Raw genomic sequence first — 26,106 nt, 5'->3', positions numbered from 1 at the left:
CGGATGAATCGGTTAATGCCGCTTCGCGGCAGCGCACCGAGATTTATATGATTTCTACCATTCTACCATTCCAAGATAAAGTAGATATTGTTGAAAAATTTAAAAAAAGAATAAGTAAAATCCTCCCCAAAACTAGCTATAACTGAAATGGTTTCACTACCAGCCTTTCCTCTTTTCCGTCTCGCTTTCACCCTTGACTTCCAATTAATTTTATAAGAACAGTTTTGAATTTTTCAACTCACAATGAACGAAATGAAATTATTTTTTAGCAGATATGAATACTTTAAAGTATGTATATTTTTCCAAAATGTAGCTACCACTTTAACAAAATGATAATATCAGGTCAGAAGAGGTTAAAAAACGACAAAGAACTACAGACTGCTCAAATTTGCAGATTATCGGTTAATTTTGCTAACTCTTTAATAGGCTTAAAGCCTTTGAATTATTTAGAACAGGGGTTTCCAACTTACATGAGGCCGGGGGCCGCAATTAAAAACACCAGTCAAATGGTGGGCCGCAACTTTATCAAAATTTTATGTAGGACTCTTTTATGTTTGAAGGAACATTAAATATTACTGTCAGTCTTTTACCAAGTTGTACAAAACAAAAGTATTGAATTACAAATTAAAATAAGAAGTTGATTTTTAAAAATATTTAATTGTGGCTAATAATGTTTTTAAAAATATTAAATAAATAATAAAAATTCGGGCTACAGTAACTTTAATGTGCACCAAAGTATTAAACAATTAATGTGCAACAGATATCTAAATGTTAAGATATAAGACTTTAAAAAGGTTGGTATTAAAGTTGACATAGTAGAACACACAATATTAAATAAGAAAATTGAGGATTGTCTGCTGCAACTACCAGAGAATAGATATTTACATTTTAAATTTAAAATTTACAAATGTGTGTGTAAATATTTTCGTCCAAAATGAGTGGTTTCAAAAAGTTAAATTTTCTTCTAGAAAATTTCTGATAAGCACATGCTAAATTATATTCACAAAATACAAAAAAAAATGAAATAAAAAAGAGCAACATACACGATCATTTTTGTATTTGAATAAATATTTTCTTGGATGCAAACACTGAGAAGTAAATTTCTTTGCACCGTTGGTATGCTAAATTTCATAGAAACGAAGAGATTAGGTTTTTATTAACGAGAAAAGTATTTCAAACTCATAGATTTTTTACGAAAATTGTCAGCAAAAAAATTATAACTAATATGTTTGAGTTAATATGTTTGAGTGTTAATGCCACAAAAAAAGGCTTCGCGGGCCGCCAGTTGGAAACCCCTGGTTTAAACGAAACGAATTGATCGACAATGCTCAAAAATATTACATATTATATGTGTATAGCAAGGCGCGGGAGTGAACATTTCGTTCACTATATCCGGGTGTCCACTATAAACCATGTTCACTATAGCAAGGTTTGACTGTAATATTTTTGAGCATTATCGATCAATTCGTTTCATTTAAACCTTGCAAAACTATGAGCATCATTTGCAGTGTGGTTGGATTTATCTAATTTAAGTGTTATGTTATATGGTTCTTATGACACAACGTGACCCCGAACATAAATTCTTCTCCCTAAGCTCTCTTTACATTACCTGAATAAACATTCTGAAGTATTTTAAGAGATCACGTGCGTTCTCTTCCATTTTATGAGTCTTGAAAAAAGCTGGCCAAGGTTAGAAACCTGACCATTTTTTACGAGAATGGAAGACATTATAGCAAATTAATACATGGCATTATTGTTTTATTTATAGCTGAGCAATAATTTGAATAAAACGCGATTAAGTGAAAATTTCTTGTCAGCCTGACATAATACTTGAATAGATTCCTTTCTATAATAGAGGAATCTATTCTTACGACAAAGCTTAAGCCAAGGCTGAACTTGATTGTAATCAGTTGTATACATACTTTATTCATTACCTAAATGCAATATGTGGTAACATCTCTATTCTTGTGAACCAGAGGGCGCTACAAACATAACTAATCGTTTAACTTAGATGACATATTAAATTTCGACTTTAAGAAACTTGATCTAGTTGCCTTGGCAACAAAAATAATGAGAGAAATCATAGTCGGAAATTTAACTCAATTGATATTTCAATGTTGTGAAAAGCGTTGCTTTTATTGTATAGTTGAGATGTTTTCTTGTAGGGGGAAAATCTACCATCTGGCATAAGATTTTTTTACCCATTGCCAAAATGGTTCTTGTTTTGGGGCTGATGGCGTGCGCACTTTATTTGGACGTCATCAAACTTTTCAACTGTGTTCAAGAGAAATTATAAACAGTGCGCACGCGTCGTCATTGCATGCGTTGCTATGGCGACCGCTGCTGTTTGATATTTTTTTCTGAATTCTTTTTTTTATTTTCACCCGTAGTCATTCTTAATGTATTTACATAATAATAATTTAAAGTATTTTTATATTCTTTTAATTATTAACTTATAATTGCTATCTTGACGGTCATTTTAATATAAATATGAATACTGAGGAGGGAAAAGTATTTTGTGACGTCTTGAAACACGGAAATATCCAGAGTTTGAAAACCAATCCGACGACAAACATCCATTGAGACAGTTTTTGTAGCCCATAATTTGAAATGCTGTGGCGTTTAACGGAATCAAACCAGAAAAAAAAGCATTTGACCAATGGGTAAACAGTGATCGTAATAAAGTGATCACGGTTTTTTTTTTCTGATTTCACTGGGAAAATCCTCTTCTATATTAAAACAGTATTTTTGGTTATTTAAACAGAAAATAAATAATTTAATTTCACGTGTAAACGCCATTCATTTCGGATTTCAATTTTTAAAAAAAATCGCTTTCGGATGAAACTTGAAACCCTAGTCGCTAATCTTCCTCGTGATCACGTGATTAGACTTTTCTTCTTTTTAAACCCTTGAACTAATTGAAATATCTTGTTTTGGTGTTAACGAATTTCCCATTTGAAGATGAAACCCAACGGGATACCTGCAAGTGACGTAGTGTGGGTACCTCGAGCCTGATTGGTTGTTGAAACGTGGCTTTGCTTACATCTATACACATTTGTTACATACATTACACGTAGCAACTGTTCTTTCCATTCTATTTCAAGTTAACTTGCCCCGTCAAGTATCAAAAAGCTTAAGTGATACATTCTATAATCCTTCACAAAGATTCCTTCACAATGATTTCAATTCTTTCACCATATATTTCTTATACTAACACAAATACAGGCAGAAAGCCATGTAGAACATAAACAAACTAATTATGCATCGAAGTTGCCAGGTGCACAAAACAAAAATATATCACGTGATACAATAATATAAATAAACAAATAATAAATCTAAGAAAGAATTATATTTCAACAAATTCAATGCGCGATACGGTGCTGTATTTAATTAACTTCACGTTAATTAACATTCTAACTCAAGTGGAAAAAACTTAGTTCAACTTTGACACGCCATTTTGTTTATTAATGATCAACTGGCGCTGACGTCATACGTCACGTGTGTGTGTATGTTTCATTTTCTTTTTCTCGAAGAGCAAGTATCCAATTCCCCTTAATTTTACACAATTTCTAACTCAGACTTTAAAAATAAATAATCAACATTTTGTCGATGCAAAGACGAAAACGATTTCGGTGGTCGTCTGAGAAATCACAAAACGATTCCTTCTATTTATTAAGTAATGAAACCATGTCTGGTATTTGGAACTCTTCTATTGTCATCACCTGCTGGACAGAAGACTTATTGAGATTTCCACATAAAGAGTGGCGAGAGATATCTCCAACTAAAGCGAACCATAATTGAGTTAACTATAAGTATTCTTCATCGAAAGCATTTTCAGCCTATGTATTATGTTTAAATAATGGATTGCAAAAAACATGACTGCTACAAATAAAAGGTACCTACCCATGTAGCATGATACGTAACTTAAACAAATATTTTTGGGAAATTGTCAAAATTAATACGTAAATTTTACTTAATATTGACGGAATGATATTGCCATTGAGATATTTTACGTAATACTAACGAAATGGATTTTACCAACTACCCTTCGGAAAGACTGCTTTCGTATATTTTACGAAAGATTGACGGAAGAATATTTATCTATTTAGATTAAGGAAATTGGTAAAATCATTACGTAAATAGTACGTAATATTGACGGAATGATATTGCCATTGGGATATTTTACGTAATACTATCGAAATGGATTTTACCAACTACCCTTCGGTAAGACTGCTTTCGTATATTTTACGAAAGATTGACGGAAGAATATTTATCTATTTAGACTAAGGAAATTGCTAAAATCAATACATAAATTTTACGTAATATTGACGAAATGATATTGCCATTGAGATATTTCGGAGAACTTTGGTATATTTTACGTAATACTAACGAAATGGATTTTACCAACTACCCTTCGGTAAGATTATTTTCGCATATTTTACGAATGATTAACGAAAGAATATTTACTATTTAGATTTAGTAAAAATGATTCTGTGTATTTTACGTATTATTGACGAAACAAATTTACCATTTAAATTTAGGTTCCAATTTATTTACGCAAATTTCTGTTTTTTTTTTTTTTTTTTTTTTTTTTTNTTTTTTTTTTTTTTTTTTTTTTTTTTTTTTTTTTTTTTTTTTTTTTTTGGATAAACACTTTTTTGTATAATTCGACGTTTCAGCTTACGTACATTATGACGTAATGTTGACGTAAATCTTATCTAAAAATAACGTACCCGTTCTTATTTAGTTACAAGTGATTGGCAAAATATTTGCAAAAGAAATGAATTTGCTTAGTTAAAATTTTACGTAAATTTTTAATTTTTAATAACTGTTTTTTTTTTTGTTGCTAGAATTCGACGTTTTAACTTACAGAAATTTTGATGTACTTCTGACGTAAATAATATGTAAAAATAATGTACTCATTCTTACCAAGTAAAAAGTGGCTTTTAAAATAATCGCAAAGTAAAAAAAACTTTTTTACGCATAATTTTACGGGAATTTTACGTTATGTATTTAGATAACCACTATAATTCGACGTTTCTGTGTTACGTAAAATTTACGAATTCTTAGTAAAATTTAAAGGGGAAATATAATATATATCTGCTGCCGGGGTAGAGACCGGAATTTTATATACGAAGATAGTAATTCGATAATTAAATATGTTCCTTTTACTTTTTAATTGAATATGCGATTTTTATAATACATGCTTCACACATATTATGACTTGAATATATGCGAAATAGTTTTTTTTTTATCACAATCTCCTAAATAGTTCCGGAAATAGAGTGAAAAAGGCAAAAAATAAACTTATTTATGGAGTTCAAATTTTCGACCACTCTCCGGATTAAACTTTATTTTCCAGATTATCGCACGTTATGTCCCTCTTATTTTGATGATCGGACTTAAATAATTATCATATTAGCAATTATCAAAATAATTAACACAAGGTCCCCGAATTAGAAGTTCGTAATGAGTGCTTGAAAATTCGATCATTAGATAAAAAATTATTTTTAAGTGTTTCATCTTTTATTCTGCACACTGTTGCACTCATTTGTAAGCTCACAAATGTTTTAATTATTTTCTGTAAATTGTTTCAATTTTGTAATTTTTTTCAACAAAAAAAAAAAAATTATTTTTTTATTGTATGAATTTTTTTTTTTATGTTCTCATAAATGATTGTTTTTTCTTTCTTCTGCACTATATAAAAATCTCCCATAAAATTGTTACCAATTTATTTAATTCAAAATACAAATTTTCAAATGACATTTGTCTCGAAATTGTGAACCCAGGTGCGGCTGCTGCGAGATTGCCTTTTAGTGGGAACGTAAAATTGAAAACCTGGTTTAAGCAATGGCTTCGTATTCCTCAATATCTGTGACGCTGTTGTTGTTGTCTCAAGCCATTAAGGCTACGGTGCAATCGTTTTTGTTTCACAGTGGCGCCATTTCCGGCCAAGAATTCGACTTCTACCACACCTATACGTCACACCCGCTTATAGGGCGGACACATTCATACATCCATTTATTCATTCACAGATCGTAAAGTTGCCCTGAACCAGAGAACGATCAATCTCCAATTCAGTACCCCCGGAGATATAATTTGTTATGGGAATATGGAGGACTTTGTGACTCGACAGATTTAACGTGCACCAGTCTCCATTTTCTACGCGGGAAGTCTTCGGCCGTCTGGATTCGAACACTTATTCTTACGAACGTGAGTCCAGCTCCCTGCCAACCAGACTAACCTGGCCTATGTGATGCTGTAATTCTTTCTTATTTTAACTACAAGTTCGACATTCTAAAAGGGCTGGCCAGATGGTCGAGTGGTTAATGCCTGCTTACGAAGCCAATGGCTGCGGGTTCGAATCCCGCTCAGGGCATGGATGTTTCTCTCTGTGTGTTGTTCTCGATTGTGTGAATGTGGCCCACCCTATAAACGGGTATCTGTGTCAGTGTGGCATGGGTAATGTTGCTCGCCTCCGGTGACTTAGGTTGACAGGTGCCAATGGGTAACGTTAAATGAGTAATACTTCCGGCATCTTTCCAGGCGAGGAACGTAAAAGTTCAGTGCCTGCTATTATTTTATTTTATCAGTCGTTGAACAGCCGACCCAATTTCGGGTTTACGACTACTAAAGTTCAACTCCGCAGCCTTGTAATTTTGAACCAATCCAGAAGACAAGGAAACTCCTAGATCAGTACCCCCAGAGGTATTGATTTGTCATGGGAATATGGAGGACTTTGCGACTCGACAGATTTAACGTGCATCAGTCACCATTTACTTCACGGGGAGTCTTTGGCCAGCGGGAATCGAACCCACGAACTCTTGGACATGGGCCCAGTGCCCAACCAACCAAGCTATCCCGGCCTCTGAGTGAAGAATTAGAAAGAGAAAAAAAAAACATTCTAAAAGGTGTTATTTATTTTTAGAAAGTGCACAACCGTGAAAAATTAAAAAGGAGGGTGGATAAGCACCCCTTACAATCAATGGAACCGTTTTTTAGCGAAATTAGACCATGTAGTTCTTATTGTAACTATTTTAGATTAATTATTTTATTTCGCCTTATTTATTCCTTAATTAAATTCAAACATTATTGAACAATCAAAAATGAGAACTTTTATGCATTGAACACTTATGGAAGTACTTTCATAATATTGAATCATGAGAAATCTGATACTCAAAGTTAAATAAAAGGAAAAATAGGTCGCGAATGCATTAAACATTTTGTCGTGCTGATCTATTTTTTTTCCCATTGTGTTTAAGTAAGAATGTTGTTGTTCTTTCAGTGTAAATCCTGATGGCTTCACTCCTCTTGATTTAGCTGTAATGACAACAAATGTCGCCATGGTTCAACTCTTGCAATCACACGGAGCAACAGAAAATTTACAATGTGAGTAAAATTTCAATAAAAGTTAGTACCATTTATCCTATTATTTTAAACCGGGGATTTCTTCCACAACAGGAAAAACGGTGGAAGAAACTTGAAGAAACTTTTTCTAAAAAAAGAACTAAGCCAAATACTAAAACGATTTTTTAAACAATTTATAACTGCCATCTAGTTTCACTATCTGTCATAACTTCCAATTGCTATAATTTTTAAATAAATAGAAAACAAAAAAAAAATAACAATTATAAAGATAAAATTATTGAATTTTTTTAAGATTTTTTGATTAAGCATTTGATTTAAGATTTTTTGATATTTTTTTTAGAATAGCTGTGGTTCAATATTTTACACAAGTGAATATATAAAAATCTGTTTTCATAATTATACAAAATACAGTTATAATAACATTTGATTATTTTTTAATCGTGCTAAATTAACAAATCACATGCTAAGCATATATACTGGTACAAATCACATACTTTATTCACAAATACGAATAGATTATTAATTTTTATAATCAAATACTTATAAGTATGAATACTTAAACAGGTTTACAGTGAAGCAAAAATAGATTGTAAGAGTATTTTAAAGAGTTTCTTCAAACATGTCTTTGACAAATGCATTTTAAGAGAACAAAAAAAAAATTAGCTGCTAATATTTACCAATTTGGCTCAAATAGCTTTAATACTTCTTTTTTATGCCTATGACTACATTATTAATAAAAGTTATTGCAAAACTTTTTTTATTTGTATATTGAAAAGTCGTTAATATAAAATTTATATTTAATTTCCATACCCAAAGTCAAGCATCACTGGCTATGGTAAGTATGCTGGTGGAGGATCACTTTCACCAGCCTGCTTAGGGCTGAGGGTGCGCAGTATCGGTCCTTGTTAAACTGTTCTACCATAAAGTACTCGACTTCGTGGGCAAGTTGTCGGACTACCAAAGCAGGGGAGTCATCCCCCTTGCCGAGGATCAAAATTCCGATGGCATGTCTTCGGATCCTCCTCAGGGATGTCGCCAATAGCCCATTGTACTGATCTAGAGCGACGTAAATAAAGCAACGAACTAAACTAATTTCCATATATTCATTGTTAACGTTTATTTTATACAGATAAACAGATCAATTTTCCAATAATTTTTTAGGTGATTTAAATTTCGTAGCTCTAATTATTTATTTAATAGCAAAATAAAGTTCACTATCATATTCCTTGGACATGTTATTAAAGAAATATCTTAATTATAACTTTTGAAATTTATTTCATTTTCCCCATTTTTGACTGCTGAAATCGATTTTCGTAGCAATGAGCGGCTCTTTAATAAAGATTTTTAAGCTCAATTCGTTACTGGCACAATTCGTCACAAGAACAATTCTTTGCGGGCACAACTCGTCATAGCGACAATTCGTCGCGAGCACAATTTTTTGCAGGCACAACTTGTCATAGTGACAATTCTTCGCGTGAACAATTTGTTACGAACACAATTCGTGACAGGCGCAATTCGTCGCGAGAACAATTCGTTAGGAACACAATTCGTGACAGGCGCAATTCGTCGCGAGAACAATTCGTTACGAACACAATTAGTCACGACGATAATACGTCGCAATGACGAGTTGTGACTAGTCCTTCCACGATTCTTGTCTTTCCACGATAAAATGATTGTGACTAGTCATTCCACGATTTCGTGGAAAAGATGCATGTTGGTTGTAAAATATTCTTCTCTCCATCTTGACCAAATAAAATCTTCGTCGTTAAATATTTGGAGTACGAAAGATAATATTTCTACAAATTAACGTGGTTGAAAATATTCTAGATTGCACTAATTTAATTTTTTTAAGTTTCATAATTCCCAAAAATATAGTTTTAATAAAAAGAAAAAAATTCTTATTTTCAGTTTTTGTTGAGATACAAGACACATAAGGGTTTTTCATCGTGGAAATTAGGCCATTTTGGTTATAAGATCAGTTAAGTTTTTAAAAAAAAAGGAAATTTAAACAAAATGAAATAATAAAATAAATAAATAAATTTAAAAAAAAAACATAATATTCTAAAGAACGGATTTTTGCGCATTGCGGTGCTATCTCAATTTTTCAAGATATAAACTTTAAATTAAGCTAATTAAACGCTGCTATAAACGCTTTAAGTTGTATTCTTTCCAAGAAAAGAAAAATTCTACAGCTACATTTTAAAATTCCTGCCTTGCACTTCAAAAGAATCTACTTTTTGTTGATCTAGCTCCCTTATCTCCCTAAATTACAACTTACTATTAAAATTAAAATTTCTTGTTGTTTTTATTGCACGTTATTTTGTTTTCTTACAAAAGCGTGTTAGGATTTGGAAACTTGTTGTTCAAGAAATTTGTCTTCTACAAAGTTACGTAATTGAGTTTGTAGACAAAAACAGTTTACTCTAGATATATATTTCGAATCAACATTGTTGTCTATCATAAAAAATAAAAAAAAAGGTTCGTTTTATTACGTACTTTCTCAAAAAGAAACAACATCTATTTTTTAAGATTTGTTCAAGAAATTTGTCTTTTATTGAGTTATTAAAAAATGGAGGGTAAAACGAAAAATGTTTTAATGCAAAATGACTGACTGCACTATTTGCACTTGTTTCCTGTATAGATAACGATATTATGGATAATCTATAATTTGTTTCAACAAATCTGAGTTAAAATGTTTTCTAGGTGAATTAAGAAAATAATAATAATAATAATGAGAATAATGAATAAGTTTAATTGACCTCTATTTTAGCTTATTTTTTTAAGTGATCAGTTCAGTCAATTAAAGTTATTAAAAATGAAACATAAAATATTTAAAATATGCAACTTATTAAGGCAAATTTAAAATAACTAAGAAATCTTATAAATACTGTGTCAGAATATCGAAATAAGAAGAAAAAAAATTAACATTTTCATAAATTTAAAATAGTTTTCTTTCTTTCTTTCTTTCTTTTTTTTTTTTTTTTTTTTTTNTTTTTTTTTTTTTTTTTTTTTTTTTTTTTTTTTTTTTTTTTTTTTTTTTTGCAAAGCCCTTTTTTTGAGTTCCCTATTGGGTTCAATACTCCCAGTATTCCTTTCATTATACTGAATTCTGACAATTTTCAAAACAAGAAACTTTCAAAAACGCACACTTAAAATCAAAACTCTAGTTTTTGAAGCAATTAGTTTTTTTTTTTTTTTTATCTATAAAAAAGGGAGTTGTTAAATCAGCTTGATATAAATCTAAACTTTAGTCGCGATTTAAATATCAAATGATTTTTTTTTTTAAAGAAATCATTCATTTATAATTTTACAAAGTAATTTTCATGAGATTTTTTTTATTGATTTTCATAGTGTTAAAATTTTGCGTAAACATAATGTTGTGTTAAGGAGTTTTAAATACCAAAATAACAATAACACTTTTGAGACCATGAATGACAGCACTTTTGAAGTGATGCTTTGTAAATTTTATAATTCTAATAGATTTTTCAGATTGCAAACTAAGAAAAAAGTAAACATTTCATGCTGATAGCATATTATTTTATTAAGTTTTAAAAAAAATAGAAAAAGATTATTGGAAATGATTTTGATATTCTTTTCAGTAGTTATTAATGATTACCTCGACAATAAATTTTAAAACAATTTATTAATGTAGCGTTAATAACATTTCAACTATATTCATAAAATTCAACTATTCTTGAAATATTTAACTATATAAAAAAGTCTAATGTTGGTGTCGTACTTTCTGTGTCTAAACTTATTAACTGTTTTACAATTATTTTCTGATGTAAATTTCATTAATATGCTATCATAAATTACAGTTAAGGAGATTCGTTAAATGATTTACAAATTAACGATCAGCTTCATGCACAATACAATGCACAAATTGTATTTAATAAAGCGTAGTGTAAAATGAAGCATATTTAATAATCCCTAGTCTATAAATAATCAAAATCAGGTTTAAATTAAGAGAAATATGTTATTAAAATTTCTTTTTCAAAAAAACAATGTATATATATATATATAAACCTTGAAAGAAAAAAAACTGAATAATAATTTCTTGCTGCGTACTACACAAATATACAAATTATGTGAAACATAAACGTCAAATATAATTTGAAGATTAGAACTTTGATGTAGTGATGAATATCACAGTTTTAAATATTATTTGATACTTTCAATCATATCTTCTTTTTGAGAAAAAAAAAAACATAATTGAATGATTATTCACCAGGGAGCTTTGAAATATCTAAAATTATTGTTAGAGAGTTATTTAATCTCTCGAAATGAATTGTTTTTATTTTTTATTATTTTTCAGTTTCATGTCGTGATAGTCGGTCGACGCAGTTACAAAACCTCGTTCGAGAAGCCAGTCGATACGTTGAAAGCTTAGAGTCTTCTCTTCTTAGTGCTATAATCAAATACTTATAAGTATGANCGGTATTTATTCCAGTTCTGATATTTTTTAGATGTATAAATTAGCACAAAAAGGATAAAATAAGGTGAATTATAGTTTTCGAAAAAAAAAAAATTCTCATAAAATTTGAGAATAGTTATCAGCGAAACATAATTCGTTATTCCTGAATTTAGTCATTTTATTTTGAATTGACGATGTTCGACGAGAAATGCCGATGCAATTTTTTCATAAAGTTTTGCTATTTCTATTTTCATGGAAATTAGACTTTAATGTAAATAATCAAAATATCAAACAAATTATTGTTTATTGTTTTGATATAAATATAATATATCAAATAATCAAATATATAAATATATCGAAATAATATATTAATATATCAAAATAATATATAAATATATCAAAATAATATATAAATATATCAAAATAATATATAAATGTATCAAAAATTTACTGAATTAATAAAAAAAAATTATAATTCTGGAAACCTTAGGGTTCACCGGAACACCATTTTTTGAATGTAACCACATTTTTTAAAGGTATTTACAGCACTATTTTTGAAGACTAAATCAAATCTGAATTTTTCAATAAAAAAACAATGTTTATTCATGGAAAAGGCAGCGTAGTGCATTTATTATTTAATTGTAGAACTTATTAACTAGTTTTCAATAATTTAAAAATTTATTTAATTTATTTATTTAATTCCTACAAGACTGAATTATAATAAAAAATTTTCGTTCATGACGAAATTGCATAGAGGTAGAAAGTATGCTATAGAATAGTTAGCTTCTTTAACGTTTTAGAACGTAAATGAACTCATAGCAACGCAGTAAAATTAGTAACTTTACGAACATTATTCTGAAATTTTTTTCCATAATTTAAAAATAGCATTAACTAGAAATATAATTACTGCTTAAATTAAACTTAAGAACATACTTTTTTAAAACTTTCCAAGAATTTAAAAATATCATTAACTAAATATCATGACTTTAATATGAACGTCTGAATTATTTTTATGACATTTTGGTTCAAAATCATTAAAATCAAAATTATTTAATTAAAAATTATATCCGTTTCCACAATTAAAAATAATTTTCTTTAAAATGCATTAAAATTGGTAGCCATAAAATATATTGTTGCGTATGAATTACATATTTATGTTATACGTGAGATATGTAATGACCTATAAATTTAGAGTTATATTCAGAGAAAATAATTATTATTTACTACATATTTTAAATATTTAAGAAGAAAAAAAAAACTTCACTTGAAAGCTCTTTTTGACTTAAATATTTTTTGTTATGAATTTATATCTGTATGAGAATAAATTTGAATTTATCTCGGCATTGATTTATTGGTGTTGCCATTAAATTATTGATTTATGAACGAATGCGACTCGCAGGTGATCTTGTAAGCACTGATTAAGGTACTCCTGGATTAAGTTTTAATTAATTACATAATTGATGAATAATCGATTATGGTAATTTCGTGCTATTTGTTATCTATAATATTTAATGATAAATATTTTAAGCTCAATATTAATTAATATTGATGGATCATTGATTTATATAATTCGACGTTTCCATTTGAGTTAGAACGCATAATTCGAGTGATTTAAATAATAACAAAATATACAAAACTGTGTGTGACTCTACGTCACATTAGACATCGAGTCACAGTTTTATTTATTAAATCCTATGCTAAATTATTATTTTCTGATACAAATCATAAAGTTTAAATAATTTAGCCTAGGATTTAATAAATAAGACTATGACTCGATATCACACTGTGCATGTATGCAAAGATTTTATGAAAGTTAAACAGAAATTATTTATAACAAATATCTATTATATTGTAGTTATTATATGTTTTATATATAAGTGTTTTTAAATAAAATTATTGAACATCAAACCATGAGCTAAAGTGCGACTAAGCATGATTAAATTAAAATCAAACATTCCTTGAAAGCTAAATATTCCATTTGTATGATGCTAAAAATTATTCCTCAGAGTAATTGAAGAGATAGGCAGATAGTAACATTTGTATGTAACGTTTTTGGGTATTGTAAAAGATGAATTTGACTTTAATTTACGAACTAATATTCTAATTATATAATGAAATTTTAATGTTTATCTGGGTTCGTTTATTGAATTCCTGAAGTATATGCTCTGAGGATGGACCCCTTCATATGCATATTATGTTGTTCCAACAAGGGCTTTTTAGAAAGAAAAAATTATTTAAAGAAACATTTTATCTTTTTTGTTTGCATTTTTATATACCGCAAAAATTCCTCAGATACTAATGTAAATTAAATATCTAGTAATACTGTAAATTCCAATGTACACAATAAAAGTATTCTAAAATATTAAAGTACTATGAAAAATTAAAGAGTGTAATTACATTCGATTAATTATTTAAGTACATAATATTTTGGGCTCAATGGCTCAAACCAAAATTGAATTGAGTTTTTTTTTTCTTTTCTTTTCTTGATGTTTTTTATTTTAGTATTCGCTTTTTTTTGGGGGGGACAAAATAAATCTACTTGATACTTGAGAGATATCTAAGCTTTAGTATTTTTTGGAAATGCCATTTCTTAAAGGAAGAATTTTATTTATTTATTTATTTTTTTTTTTTTTGAAGACTGATTCTAATTACATTTTATGGGTTTCAAGGTACACACTTTTCTATTTTTTGTTGTTGCACAGAGAAAAAAACTCTGGCAAACTTACCATGGCAATGACATTCTCGATAAACAAACAAACATAATTCTGGTTAGTATAACCAAAGTATACGGTATTTAAACCATTTATTTGATAATTTTTCCGTTCATATGGTACTTGTTTACCGGAAATTCTGGTTTTCAAAATTTTAGTTCTTGTACCCACACATTTAATAAAAAAATACAAAACCAAAAAGTAAATTAAACCCAATAAATCGTTTTTATGCCATGTTTTAAGGCATCATGGATAAAATTACTAAATATCACTAAATTTAACACATTTTATCACATATTATAAAATTATATTTTATTGTTAATTTCACCAAAATCATTACAGAAGCGCTTCAGTAAAAATTACGAGCATTTTGATTATCCCATATAGCCAGAAATTTGGTAAATGTCACCATAGACAATTAGTTTTTTCTCAGTGTAGATTTAACATCTGGATCCTTTTGATAACCTATCTCCTTATCGTTTAAAATATTCTCAATAAAATATGCCATTTTGCATTTTTCATCTCATATTTCAGTTTTCATACTTGTTCTTTTTTTTTTTTTGCAACCAACAAATAAACACCGAAAACTGTTCTTTTTATAGCAAATACATCTTTCCCACGGAATATGTACCAAATAAGGTATTGACATACTCTCATAGAGAGAGTAGGAAGCCAAAAGCTTCTTGAACTTCTGAAGAAGAAACTCTCCAAAAGTGTCAAGTTACCCCTTGTCAACAATCGGTAGGCAAATGCCGACTCAAAGATTTGCCGCCTGGCAAAAGAAACAGGTACTCCAACAACAACTAATACCACTTCGTGGGTAGATATTGTTGTGTATGAATTTCTTTTATGGTATGCCGCCACTTATTGTTGGCATGGAGAAGTGCCCCATCATGCCTCATATTTCTCGCAGTTATTATTCTGCAACTTTTATAAAGGTTATGATGAGGTTTTTCAGTGGAAGGTTTTTGTATTATAACATTTGAATAACATGTGGTGGAAAGGGTATAGTGTTAAAAAAAGCGGGGTAGATGGTTATCTGGTGGTCTTTAAATGTCAAGCGTTTTTAAAGTGAACTTGGCATTCTGTATTTGACGGGGGAAATGGTTCGAAAGTTTGTAATGTTAGAAGGGGGATGTTTGATTTGTATTCGGATTGACAAAACGTTTTAGGGATGAAACTGGCCATGTGAAAACTGGAAATTGCTGCAAATAAAATTTCATGGTCTCTTATCAGCAAAAATTTATTTGTTTTTAACGTGATCTTTATTGGAAAAATTTAAAAATGAGAAATAAAATGAAAATTGAAATGAAAAATAAAAATTTGCATCCAGTTTTTCATTAGTATAAATTTTTTTAAAAATTTTCTGTCATTTGCTGTAGTTCTTTCACAAAAAAAATAAAATAAATAAATAAATAATAAATAAATTGTATGAATTACTATAATCTAAAATACTAAATTTTTGAGTTTAATGCAAGTCGATTCGTCGATTTCGTCCTTTTTTCCGGGTTTTTTGTTTCTTGTTATTTTTATTTTTATTATTATTTTTCCTTTTCCCCCTTTTTTCATTGTTCTGTAATTTTTTCCATGTTTTCTCTATATTTTGAACTTATTTTATGAGTTCTATTTACTTGTTTGCAACTTATGCGCAGTAAATAAAACTTATTGTTTTTCTTAATTTTCTTCGTGTTTCTTTTTGTATTTATTTATTATGCTAAGGATGCAAACAAAATGAATCATACAATAAAAAAAATCTTGATCTAGTTTATATACATGTATATATGTATAAATACAAGCTCAAGATTATTTCTTATTGTATGATTCATTTTGTGAAATGAAGACATATTTAAATGGAAAATTACAATTGCGTAATGCAATTTTTCTAAAAAATAATAATTGCAAATCATTCAATAAACTATTTGATACAAAAAAAGATGTGAGTTTTTTTTTTTTTTACTTAATTTCTAATTTCTTCGATGTTAATGAAAGGTTTTAAAAATAGGCGTATATTTGATACTATGCAGTTTGATCAAGAACCCAATTGAGAATTTTTTTTTTTTCCTTCTACAAAATTCAATGAAACATTATTGAGAGGTAAAAAAGAACCAGGAAGCCAATAACCCATATTTATTGAAAAATTAGACAGACATTAGAGGAAAGAAGATTTTTCACCGTTTTATCACTAATAATCTTGAATTAGATTTTATTTTTTGTTAGTTAAATTTGCATTCCTTATTGCATATCTAGGCTAGTTTTGAATTTATTTTTGGTGTATATGTTACTGTAAATGACCGAAATTGGTGGTTATTGACTTCCACCGATGACTGTTGACAATCACATAGTCGCTTTTCTAAATGCCCCTAAATATATTCCACGTATAGTTAAGTGCCACTGCCTGGTACATATTTGCCCGGTATGCCCTACATCAATGCTTTTTTAAGGTCAAGTGCCACTGCCCAGTATGCAATCAACCGTTACTCCGAACACTGATGTTTCTCCTAATCTATCCTCAGCAGATATTAAAATATCGAATAAATATAATAATATCAACGAATAGATTATTATCAAATCGGATATAACAAATATTTCGGGCATTCACCTAAGTGACTATTAATTGTCGACATTCTCATGATTTCTATCATTCACGGTAACATATATACATTAACCAATAAAATAAGCCGAATTATGATTATTTTCGAGATGAAAACAGATTTTGAACATTTTTATTAGGGAAACATATTTCCTTATTTTAGAATTATTATACTTTATTTTGAAAAGCGAGATAGGAAATACTAATGAAATGGATTATAAATGCTCATTTTTTTTTCTAATTTGTTTAATATATTATTAGTACGATCTTTTAAGAAATGCCGTTGTTTTTATTGGCATTTTATTTGGAATAATCTAATAAAACAACCGAAAGATTTAATGAATCATGAATTGTAGGTTGTATCTAAATATAATCTGATGTTTCAAAGCGCATGACTGGTTTTAAAAAGTATCAACTAGCGGAACCCCTTTACTCCATTTGGGAACGGCTGTTTATAAGGAATAATTTCTTTTGTTGCAGGAGAAGGAGAGGCAGTTGTCAGTATGGCAACGGCGACATCAACTGCTCAAGAGGATGAAGACAGGATTTGATCATCTAAGTAAGTTTATTTAAAATCTCCTGTAGCGATTAGTAGATAGGGCATGCAGCTGAAATAGATTTCATCACTAGTATTTCATACAATGCCTAAAAATTTTATTTTATAACCATCGTTGAACAGCCGACACAATTTTTGGGTTTACGACTGTAAATGTTCAACTCCGTAGCCTTGTAGTCTTGAACCCAATCCAGGAGACAGGGGAACTCCTGGATCAAGTATTGAGAAAATTTTTACTTCGTGGAGGACTTTTTTTGATTGAGCTAACCCGCATTTGCGTTACATGGAGAGAGAGAGACCACGAGAACCTCCCACGGTTAGCCTGATAGCAAGATGACTCTAACCCGTGATCCATGTACCACTGAGGATATTTTACGTCAGCAGTGTGGTCAGAGCAGGCCGGGTGCGGAATTCGTATTGATCAGTCATCTCTGGGTTTCGGACCCGGTTAACCTCATTGGAAGGGGAACGCTCTATCCCCTGAGCCATCACAGCTCATTCAGACTGTTATAAAATAAAAATAAAATGATCAGAAGGACTCAAATCATTGATTCGAAGTTAATTTATTCGTGGTGGCTTGGGGGATAGAGCATTCGTTTTCCAATGAAGTGAACCGGGATCTAATCCCAGCGATGACCGGTCGATACGAATTCCGCACCCGGCTCGCACTGACCACATTGCTGAAATATCCTCAGTGGTAGACGGATTATGGGTTAGAGTACCTTTGCCGTCAGACTCACCGTGGGAGGTTTTCATGGTTTTCCTATCCCTGTAACACAAATGCGCGTTAGTTTCACCAAAAATTCCTCCACGAAGGTAAATTTCTCCCAATACTTGATCCAGGAGTTCCCTTGTCTTCGGGATTGGGTTCAAAATTACAAGGCTACGGAGTTGAACATGAGCAGTCGTAAGCCCAAAATTGGGTCGGCTGTTCAACGACGGTTATAAATATACATATTATTAGAGTGATGATGAATGTAATTTTTTACATTTCCCATCACCCTAATAATAGCCTCTAAAAACCCTAAAATGAAAAGAAATTTTAGAAATTAGGATTCATATTAAAAAATTTTTGAAATTGCAAATCGTTACTTGCATATATAAATTTAATAAAAAAGAAAGTAATAATTAAAATAAGTATGTAATTTATAAATAAAATAAAATGTAAATAAATAACTCATTAATAAAAACGCTATAATTTTTAGTTACTACCTTCAGGGACATCGATATCGCAGTATTAAATGTTTCTGTTTTTTTACAAATTAAAGGATTTCCTACTTGTCCGAAAGAAAAAATTTTATATCTTGAAAACTTTGTTGAAATTCAAAATTTATTGTAGCGGAATTTTACACTGATTTGTAAAGAAAAAACTTAATTCAGAAGAAAATTGCTTTTTAAATTAAACTTATCATTCAAAATTCATAAAAATGAACAAAAAATTTTATAAAGCTCTGTAATGGGAAAAAAACGCAAAATAACATAAATAAAATAATGCATTCACATCATCAGCATCCTAAACCTGATTATTACTATTTCTTCATTAAGCGAAATTATTCGCCTTTTTTAGCCTAGCATTTTTGTTGCTAGCGATGAATATTTTGAATTGAAATATAAAAATACCTAAAAAATATGATTAAATTATTTTCATTACTCAATTATTTGTAATTCCTCAACAAATTATGCTTGTTTCTTTTCATATATATTAAAATTTAAATACCTAAATAGTTAATTTTATTTTATTCTAAGTCTTTACCATCTTGTCTTTTAAGCTCTGTATTGAGTAAAATGACAGCCTCTTTTTAATCACATTTTTTAAATAACCCACCAAGATTTGAAATTTTTGCAAAATAATGTTAATATTCAAACTTAAACGAATAGAATTATTATAAAACTTAAAAATATGACTATATCTATCCATTTATATATCTGTTAAAACATGTAGTTGAAACATGTGTTTAAACCTGTCTTTTAATTCTTATTTATTAAAATATTAATGTATAACCTTTCTGGAGTGTTTATTTTGTCGCAGATGAAGGGCGTTTTTAGGCATCTGATGAAAAAATAAAAATCTTGTAGCAAAATAACAGTTGAATTAGTAATCAGGAATTAAGCAAATATTTTGTAAAAAAAAAATAAGAACTTTTGTACAAAATATTTCCCATTTAAATTATTTATATTTGCTTAAATTATTTAATTGTTTAAATTATTTAAATGTTTAAATTATTTAATTGTTTAAATTATTTAATTGTTTAAATTATTTAATTGTTTAAATTATTTAAATGTTTAAATTATTTTTGTCTCTATTAATTTATAAGTATTATTTTGTTTAAATATTATAGATTTAGTAGTGGCAATAATCATTATAAATCAGCTATGAAGAAAAAAAAACATTCAAGTATAGATTTTGTTACCACTTTAAGAAAATCTCGGATATTTCGGATCGAATATTTCGCGTTCGCAAAATCGCAGTATCGGATATTTCGCGAAATCTGATATTTCGCGTTTGTTAATATTTTGCAATGAGATATAAAATTAAACTGTTTCGAAGTATTTTTCTTTTCCTCTTTTTTTCAAATGAAAGCCAGTTACCACCATATAGAACAGTGTTTCCCAAAGTGTGGTACGCGTACCCCCAGGGGTACGGGAACAGTTTAGCGGGGGTACGCGTTCTTATGCGAAATAACTTGCAACAAACAAGAATTTCAAAAAGTTTTACTTAAAAACAAAACTAGCCATGAAAATTTACGATTACGTATTTTTCTATTGGCTATTTTTTGCAGAGTTAACAGTTACTAATTAGTGGTGTCAAAAGCCAGTTGTGATTTTTAACTTCTGTGCAATATTTTTATAGTAAAAAATGCATTCATTTTTTTATTAGTGGTACACAGCGCCACGAAAAATTTAGAAAGGGTACACAAAAGTCATAAGTTTGGGAAACACTGATATAGAATATTAATTTAAATATCCTGCATAAATAAATTCAACACCGAAATTAAACCGCCATTTTCTTTTTGTTGAAACTAAATTGATATATTGACCCATTTTCACTTTCCTCGACACGTTAAATATAAAACAAACATTAAAAAGAAACTTCACTTCTGAAAGAGAGACTCAAAGAAAACTCATTGTCAATAACTGCACCCGTAACGGTTGCGCCAATAGTTTTTTTAAAAAAAAACTTTTATCTGAATAAACAATGGCGTAAATAATGGAATAAATTCCGCTGTCTTTTGAATTAGCATTGAAATTTCAACTCACCATTTTTAAACAATAACGCATCATGCACCAGACGCATAATGAAACTCTGAGCGAGCGCGCAGACCTCGGAAATGAAGCGAAAATAGCACTGGAAACTAGGTCTGACCTTCGTCATCAGGTCAAAATTAGGCTGCTTTTTCGAAAGTGTAAAATTAATAATGAAAGACATTTCTTTTGTTGTATTCTTCAAAATCTAATAAATATTTCAAGAGTCATTTCAAAAATGAAGAAAAATCGCAAGAAACAAGCTCGAAATTAAGTAACATTCAGACTATTATTTTATTTTATAACCGTCGTTGAATAGCCGACCCAATTTTTTGAGTTTACGGCTACTGATATTCAACTCCGTGGCCTTGTAATTTTGAACTCAATCCAGAAGACAAGGGAACTCCTGGATCAAGTATTGGGCGAAAGTTGCCTCCGTGGAGGTCTTTTTGATGGAACTAATCGTATTTGCTTTACATGAAGAGGAAGACCACGAGAAACTCCCACTGTTAGTATGATAGCAAGGGGACTCTAACACGTGATCCATGTACCACTGAGGATATTTTACGTCAGCACTGTGGGCAGAGCAAGCCGGATGCGGAATTCGTATCAATCAGCCATGTCTGGGTTTCGAACCCGATTCACGCCATTGGAAGGCGAACGCTCTATCCCCTGAGAGTTCAATAAATAAATAATAATAATAATAATAAAACGCAAAATAATAATAATATCAAAATAATAACAATAATAAAAAATAATAATAATAAAATGCAGATGGGATGCATTTTCAATGAAAAAGAGTGACGCACTGGTGATGACTGATCGCCATTTAGTAGACTTAGTCACAATGTGACCGTTGGTGACCATTAATTTAATGATTATTTAAATTGATAAATAAACTAACCATTTTTATCAGGTAATATTGATAAATAAACTAGCCATTTTTATTATTCATTACACTGATCATTGGCCAAAAAAATACGAAAATGTGGAAAGAAGTTAATAGGTTTATTAGAGGACGTTAAATTGGGAAAAATAAAACATCCTCAATTATGACTTTCAATCATAAGGACTCAAATCATTGATTCAAAGTTAATTTATTCGCGGTGGCTTGGGGGATTGAGCATTCGTTTTCCAATGAGGTGAACCAGGTTCGAATCCCGGCGATGGCTGGTTGATACGAATCCGCATCCGGCTTGCACCGACCATAGTACTGACGTGAAATATCATCAGTAGTAGACGGATCATGGGTTCGAGAACCTTTGCCGTCAGACTCACCGAGGGAGGTTTTCATGGTTTTCCACTCCATGTAACCCAAATGCGTGTTAGTTTCACCAAAAAGTCAGCAACGAAGGAAAATTCCTCCCAATACTTGATCCAGGAGTTCCCTTGTCTTCTGGATTGGGTTCAAAATAACAAGGCTGCGGAGTTGAGCGTTAGTAGTCGTAAACTCAAAAATTGGGTCGGCTGTTCACAGACGGTTATAAAAGAAATTAATACGGCTGAATTTTAATTATAAATAATTGTAATTATAATAACTGTAATTTAATTATAATTAAATTATAGTTTATTTTATATTGATGATTTTAGAGAAATTATAAATTTAGTTAACAGAGAAATTTTTAACTATTGCATACAATTAACGCAATGATTTTATATGGAATTTAATTACGTTAGTTAGATAACCTTTTTTTTTTCGAAATTTTGAAAATGTTCATCTATTTTTCTTCTTTTTTTATAAACAAACGTTACTACAAAGTCCTTTAATTTTATTTATTTGATAAAAAATGGTATATAAATAAATGTTTTCCACCACTCTTCAATCCTCAGGACTGAAATCAGTCTTGAGAAAAAGTCTGGTCTTAATTTAGTGCTACAGTTACTATCAATTTTCAATTTGTTTTTAAAATTTTTCGAATTTTTTTTTTTCCTTTTAAAAAAAAATTAACATATATTTTCTATTAAAAGTATATAAAAATACTACTTTTTCATAATTATTGCTATATTTCCCTCCTTGGTGTTTCGAAATGCTGGGAAAATTTAAATTAAGATTTTTTTTTTTAATTAAATTTTTTAGAACTGAGGTAAAAAATTAATAATGATGAAGTAAAAAATAAATGAAGGTATGAATGACTTCAAGAAAAAGTTAGTGGTTACTGTACGTTTTTGGTACGTTAACTGTTATGTTTGCTGTAAAAATAGACCAATAAAATAAATAGGGACCATTCTCGTGGAAAGCTGCATTTTGCTGTCAGTGAGCTTTTTTTCTGAAAATTCTGCTGAACAACGCAGAAACGTGTTAATTAGTCAAATTAAGTTCAGTGTTGGCATTTATTTAGCTTGGCACCCTTGGTTTTCAGAAGCATTAGAATTCCCTGTGATTAGTTTATTTATATTAAATTTAATATAATTTCTTTCATCTTATAAATCAACAATGCAGATATTTTTTGAATACTTATTATCCAATAAATTAAAATTAACGTTATCGTTATAATTAAGAAGCAAGGGAATTATATTCAAAATTGCGAACGTGCGATCAAAAGTTCTCAAGGCGTTTTTTTTTTTTTTCCCTCAGANTTTTTTTTCGTTTTTTTTTTTTTTTTTTTCCGTTTTGCTTTTATTATATTATGAGTCATTTATTTTTGCAGAACCTCCTGATCCACCCTCGAGTGTTCAGTTGGAAGTAGTTGGCACAAGATCCCTGAAAGTGAAATTTACTCAACCACAAACTTCTCAACAGGAAGAGAGCATTGTCACCAAATATAAAGGTTTTTTTTCATTATTCCCTCTCTAAAATATGCATGTTGCTCCAAATTTTATATATATATATATATATATATATATAAAATTTGGAGCAACNTATATATATATAGACTGTACGTATATAGACTGTAGACACTTATATTATTATTATAGTTTTAAAATGGTATCTTTGCTTCAAGTTCAAGGTATTTAAAATGTTTTTATTGTGAAAGAAATATGAAAAAATAATAACATTTTCCCACGCACGATACATGGGTCGTTCTCAAATAAAAAAAAAGCCAAAGTAATGAGTGAAGAAAACTTGTTCTATTGTATAGTGGAATGGAGCTGCTACGAGGATTTCTCTCTGCTGTCCGGTTGCCGTGAAGTTACAGACGTTCAGAAGCTAGAGTTGATGATACCGGACCTCACCCAAGGAAGCACGTATTTCGTGAGGGTCTCAGCCGGCAACGTCAAAGGATTCAGTTCCTGGAAGAGCGCCTCTCCACTCTCCGCCACCCCCTCCTGTAAGTTTTCTTTCTTTTTTATCACTCTTATACATGAACTATAAGATTTAATCCTGAATGAATTCAAACATTCTCATTGTATGGAGGGATAACCATATGAAGCGAAGGACAGTTGACAACGGGGGGTTAAAATTCATTATGAATAAAAATTAAGACTTACTTCCCTAAGAATAAAAAGGCTGATTATCCAATATTATTATACTAGTAGTGTTTACAAATAATGCCTTTTTTCTCTTAATTTAACTTGCAACGAAACAAACAATAAACGAACTCATGCTGCCCAAAAAATAACAAACGTTGACTTCTTACCCGAATAGCCAAATAAGAGACAACACTCTGGACTGTATTTCTGTTGTGTTATTAGTTTCTCAAATTTTTAAATAAATAAATATAATAATAATAAATGAATAAAGAAATAAAATATTTAAGCATCAATTTTCTTAGGCATAGCTATACGTCCCAGGATAAGTTAACAAAATTTTTTTTAAAAAATCTTTCTTAAGGTTGTTAAATCTAACTGACTGACTTTTATAAATTAGACAAAGATTTATGCAAACACTCATATTTATATAAAAATATTTAAGCGAATGATTTTACTCTCATAAAATCTATGCATTTTGCCCTAAAATTATCATTAAATAAAAATTCTGAAAGGATTTTTAAAATGATAAGTAGTAAGTTACTGTATGAGGAGACCTCTTCTTATTCCACAAAAAAAATTCAGAAGGTAAGTATCTATTAATTAATTTTATAAATAATGTCCTATGCTAAATTTGTGAGAAAATCGTGAAATAAAAATATCTATAAATATATGTAAGGAAAAAAAATAAAAGAAAAAAAAGAGTAAGATTTTAAAGCATTTTTTAAATTTGCTGAGAATAGTTCGTTTAATGCTTCAATAAAGCATTTTTAAATGTATTTTATTCTAATTTTGAATCTACTCCCGATTGCAATATCTCAAATTTAATAACTTGGCATAATATATTTTGATATATTTCTCGGCCAAGTAGAAGCCGGTTACCAAAATAGTGCTTGACTCTTATAAATTGCACTCCTCACATGCCAATGAGAAGAGAGAACATAGAAGCGTAACTAACTAGAAGCGCAATCAGCATAGGGGGTTATAATTTAGGCAATTACTGAGCACAGTTCACCACTGCCCCCAAATAAGAGACAATACTCTAGACTGTATTTCTGTTGTGGTATATTAATTTTCTCAAATTTTTGACCGTTTGCGAACTTTTAAAATTTATTAATTATAGAAAATTCTTATGAATGGTAAAACGACGCGTAAATTTAAACACAAATCATAATACTAATGTACCCTAATACAAATTTAAAGAAATGAATTCAAAAAAATCGAATAATTAAATTCAAAAATTATTTTTAAAAAATTATTATTAAAAATTAACTTCATTAAATTAACCATTAATTAAAATTGATTTTTTTTTTTGAACTTGTGGATAAGTCAATAACAAAATGAGGAAAAAATAATTATTACCACACTTTCACAATTAAACTAACCATTAGTAGTCAATAAGTTAAAAGTTTGGTTGATAACCAATTATTGAAGGAATACTATTAACTAAACATTTATTTCGAGGATGCAATGCAATCGTTAAGCAAGGTTTTAAATGAAGAAATTGTTTTCATTACGCATCAATTTAGTCTCAGAAAATAATGAATTTGTATGCAGAGAAGAAACTATAAATCTGTGGAGTGGAAAGTACAATTGCAAATGTATTCTTCGCAACCCAGAAAGAGGAAACACTAGAAATCGAATGAGAAATAAAAATACGAACTGTTGAGTGAGTATGAAAAGTAACTAGATCAACAATCTAGATCAGGGGTGTCAAACTTGCGGCCCGAGATGAACATTTTTGTGGCCCAGTTAATATATCCGAAACAAAGTAAAAATAAAATGGAAATGTGAATTAGAAACTAAACCATCATAT

General features: G+C 29.6%; 2 protein-coding genes across 2 annotated transcripts in view; both read left to right on the top strand.

Annotated features, from left to right (window-relative positions):
• LOC139424914 (uncharacterized) overlaps window positions 1-11,796 on the top strand; it is a 336,554-nt gene extending 324,758 nt beyond the window's left edge. Inside the window, exons 11-12 of the mRNA XM_071177022.1 lie at window positions 7,286-7,389; window positions 11,684-11,796. Coding sequence (XP_071033123.1) covers window positions 7,286-7,389; window positions 11,684-11,796 — 217 coding nt within the window. The remainder of the gene's footprint in view (window positions 1-7,285; window positions 7,390-11,683) is intronic.
• Window positions 11,797-17,562: 5,766 nt separating this feature from the next.
• Window positions 17,563-26,106, top strand: part of LOC107440340 (ankyrin repeat and fibronectin type-III domain-containing protein 1) — a 31,519-nt gene continuing 22,975 nt past the window's right edge. Inside the window, exons 1-3 of the mRNA XM_071177896.1 lie at window positions 17,563-17,642; window positions 23,531-23,650; window positions 23,963-24,151. Of these exons, the coding sequence (XP_071033997.1) occupies window positions 17,618-17,642; window positions 23,531-23,650; window positions 23,963-24,151 (334 nt within the window). The 5' untranslated portion in view covers window positions 17,563-17,617. The remainder of the gene's footprint in view (window positions 17,643-23,530; window positions 23,651-23,962; window positions 24,152-26,106) is intronic.

This window comes from Parasteatoda tepidariorum, chromosome 2, assembly GCF_043381705.1.
Source record: "Parasteatoda tepidariorum isolate YZ-2023 chromosome 2, CAS_Ptep_4.0, whole genome shotgun sequence".
Classification (NCBI taxonomy): Eukaryota; Metazoa; Arthropoda; class Arachnida; order Araneae; family Theridiidae; genus Parasteatoda; species Parasteatoda tepidariorum.
The sequence above is the reverse complement of the archived record's forward strand: the minus strand, read 5'-3'. Positions and strand labels throughout refer to the sequence as shown.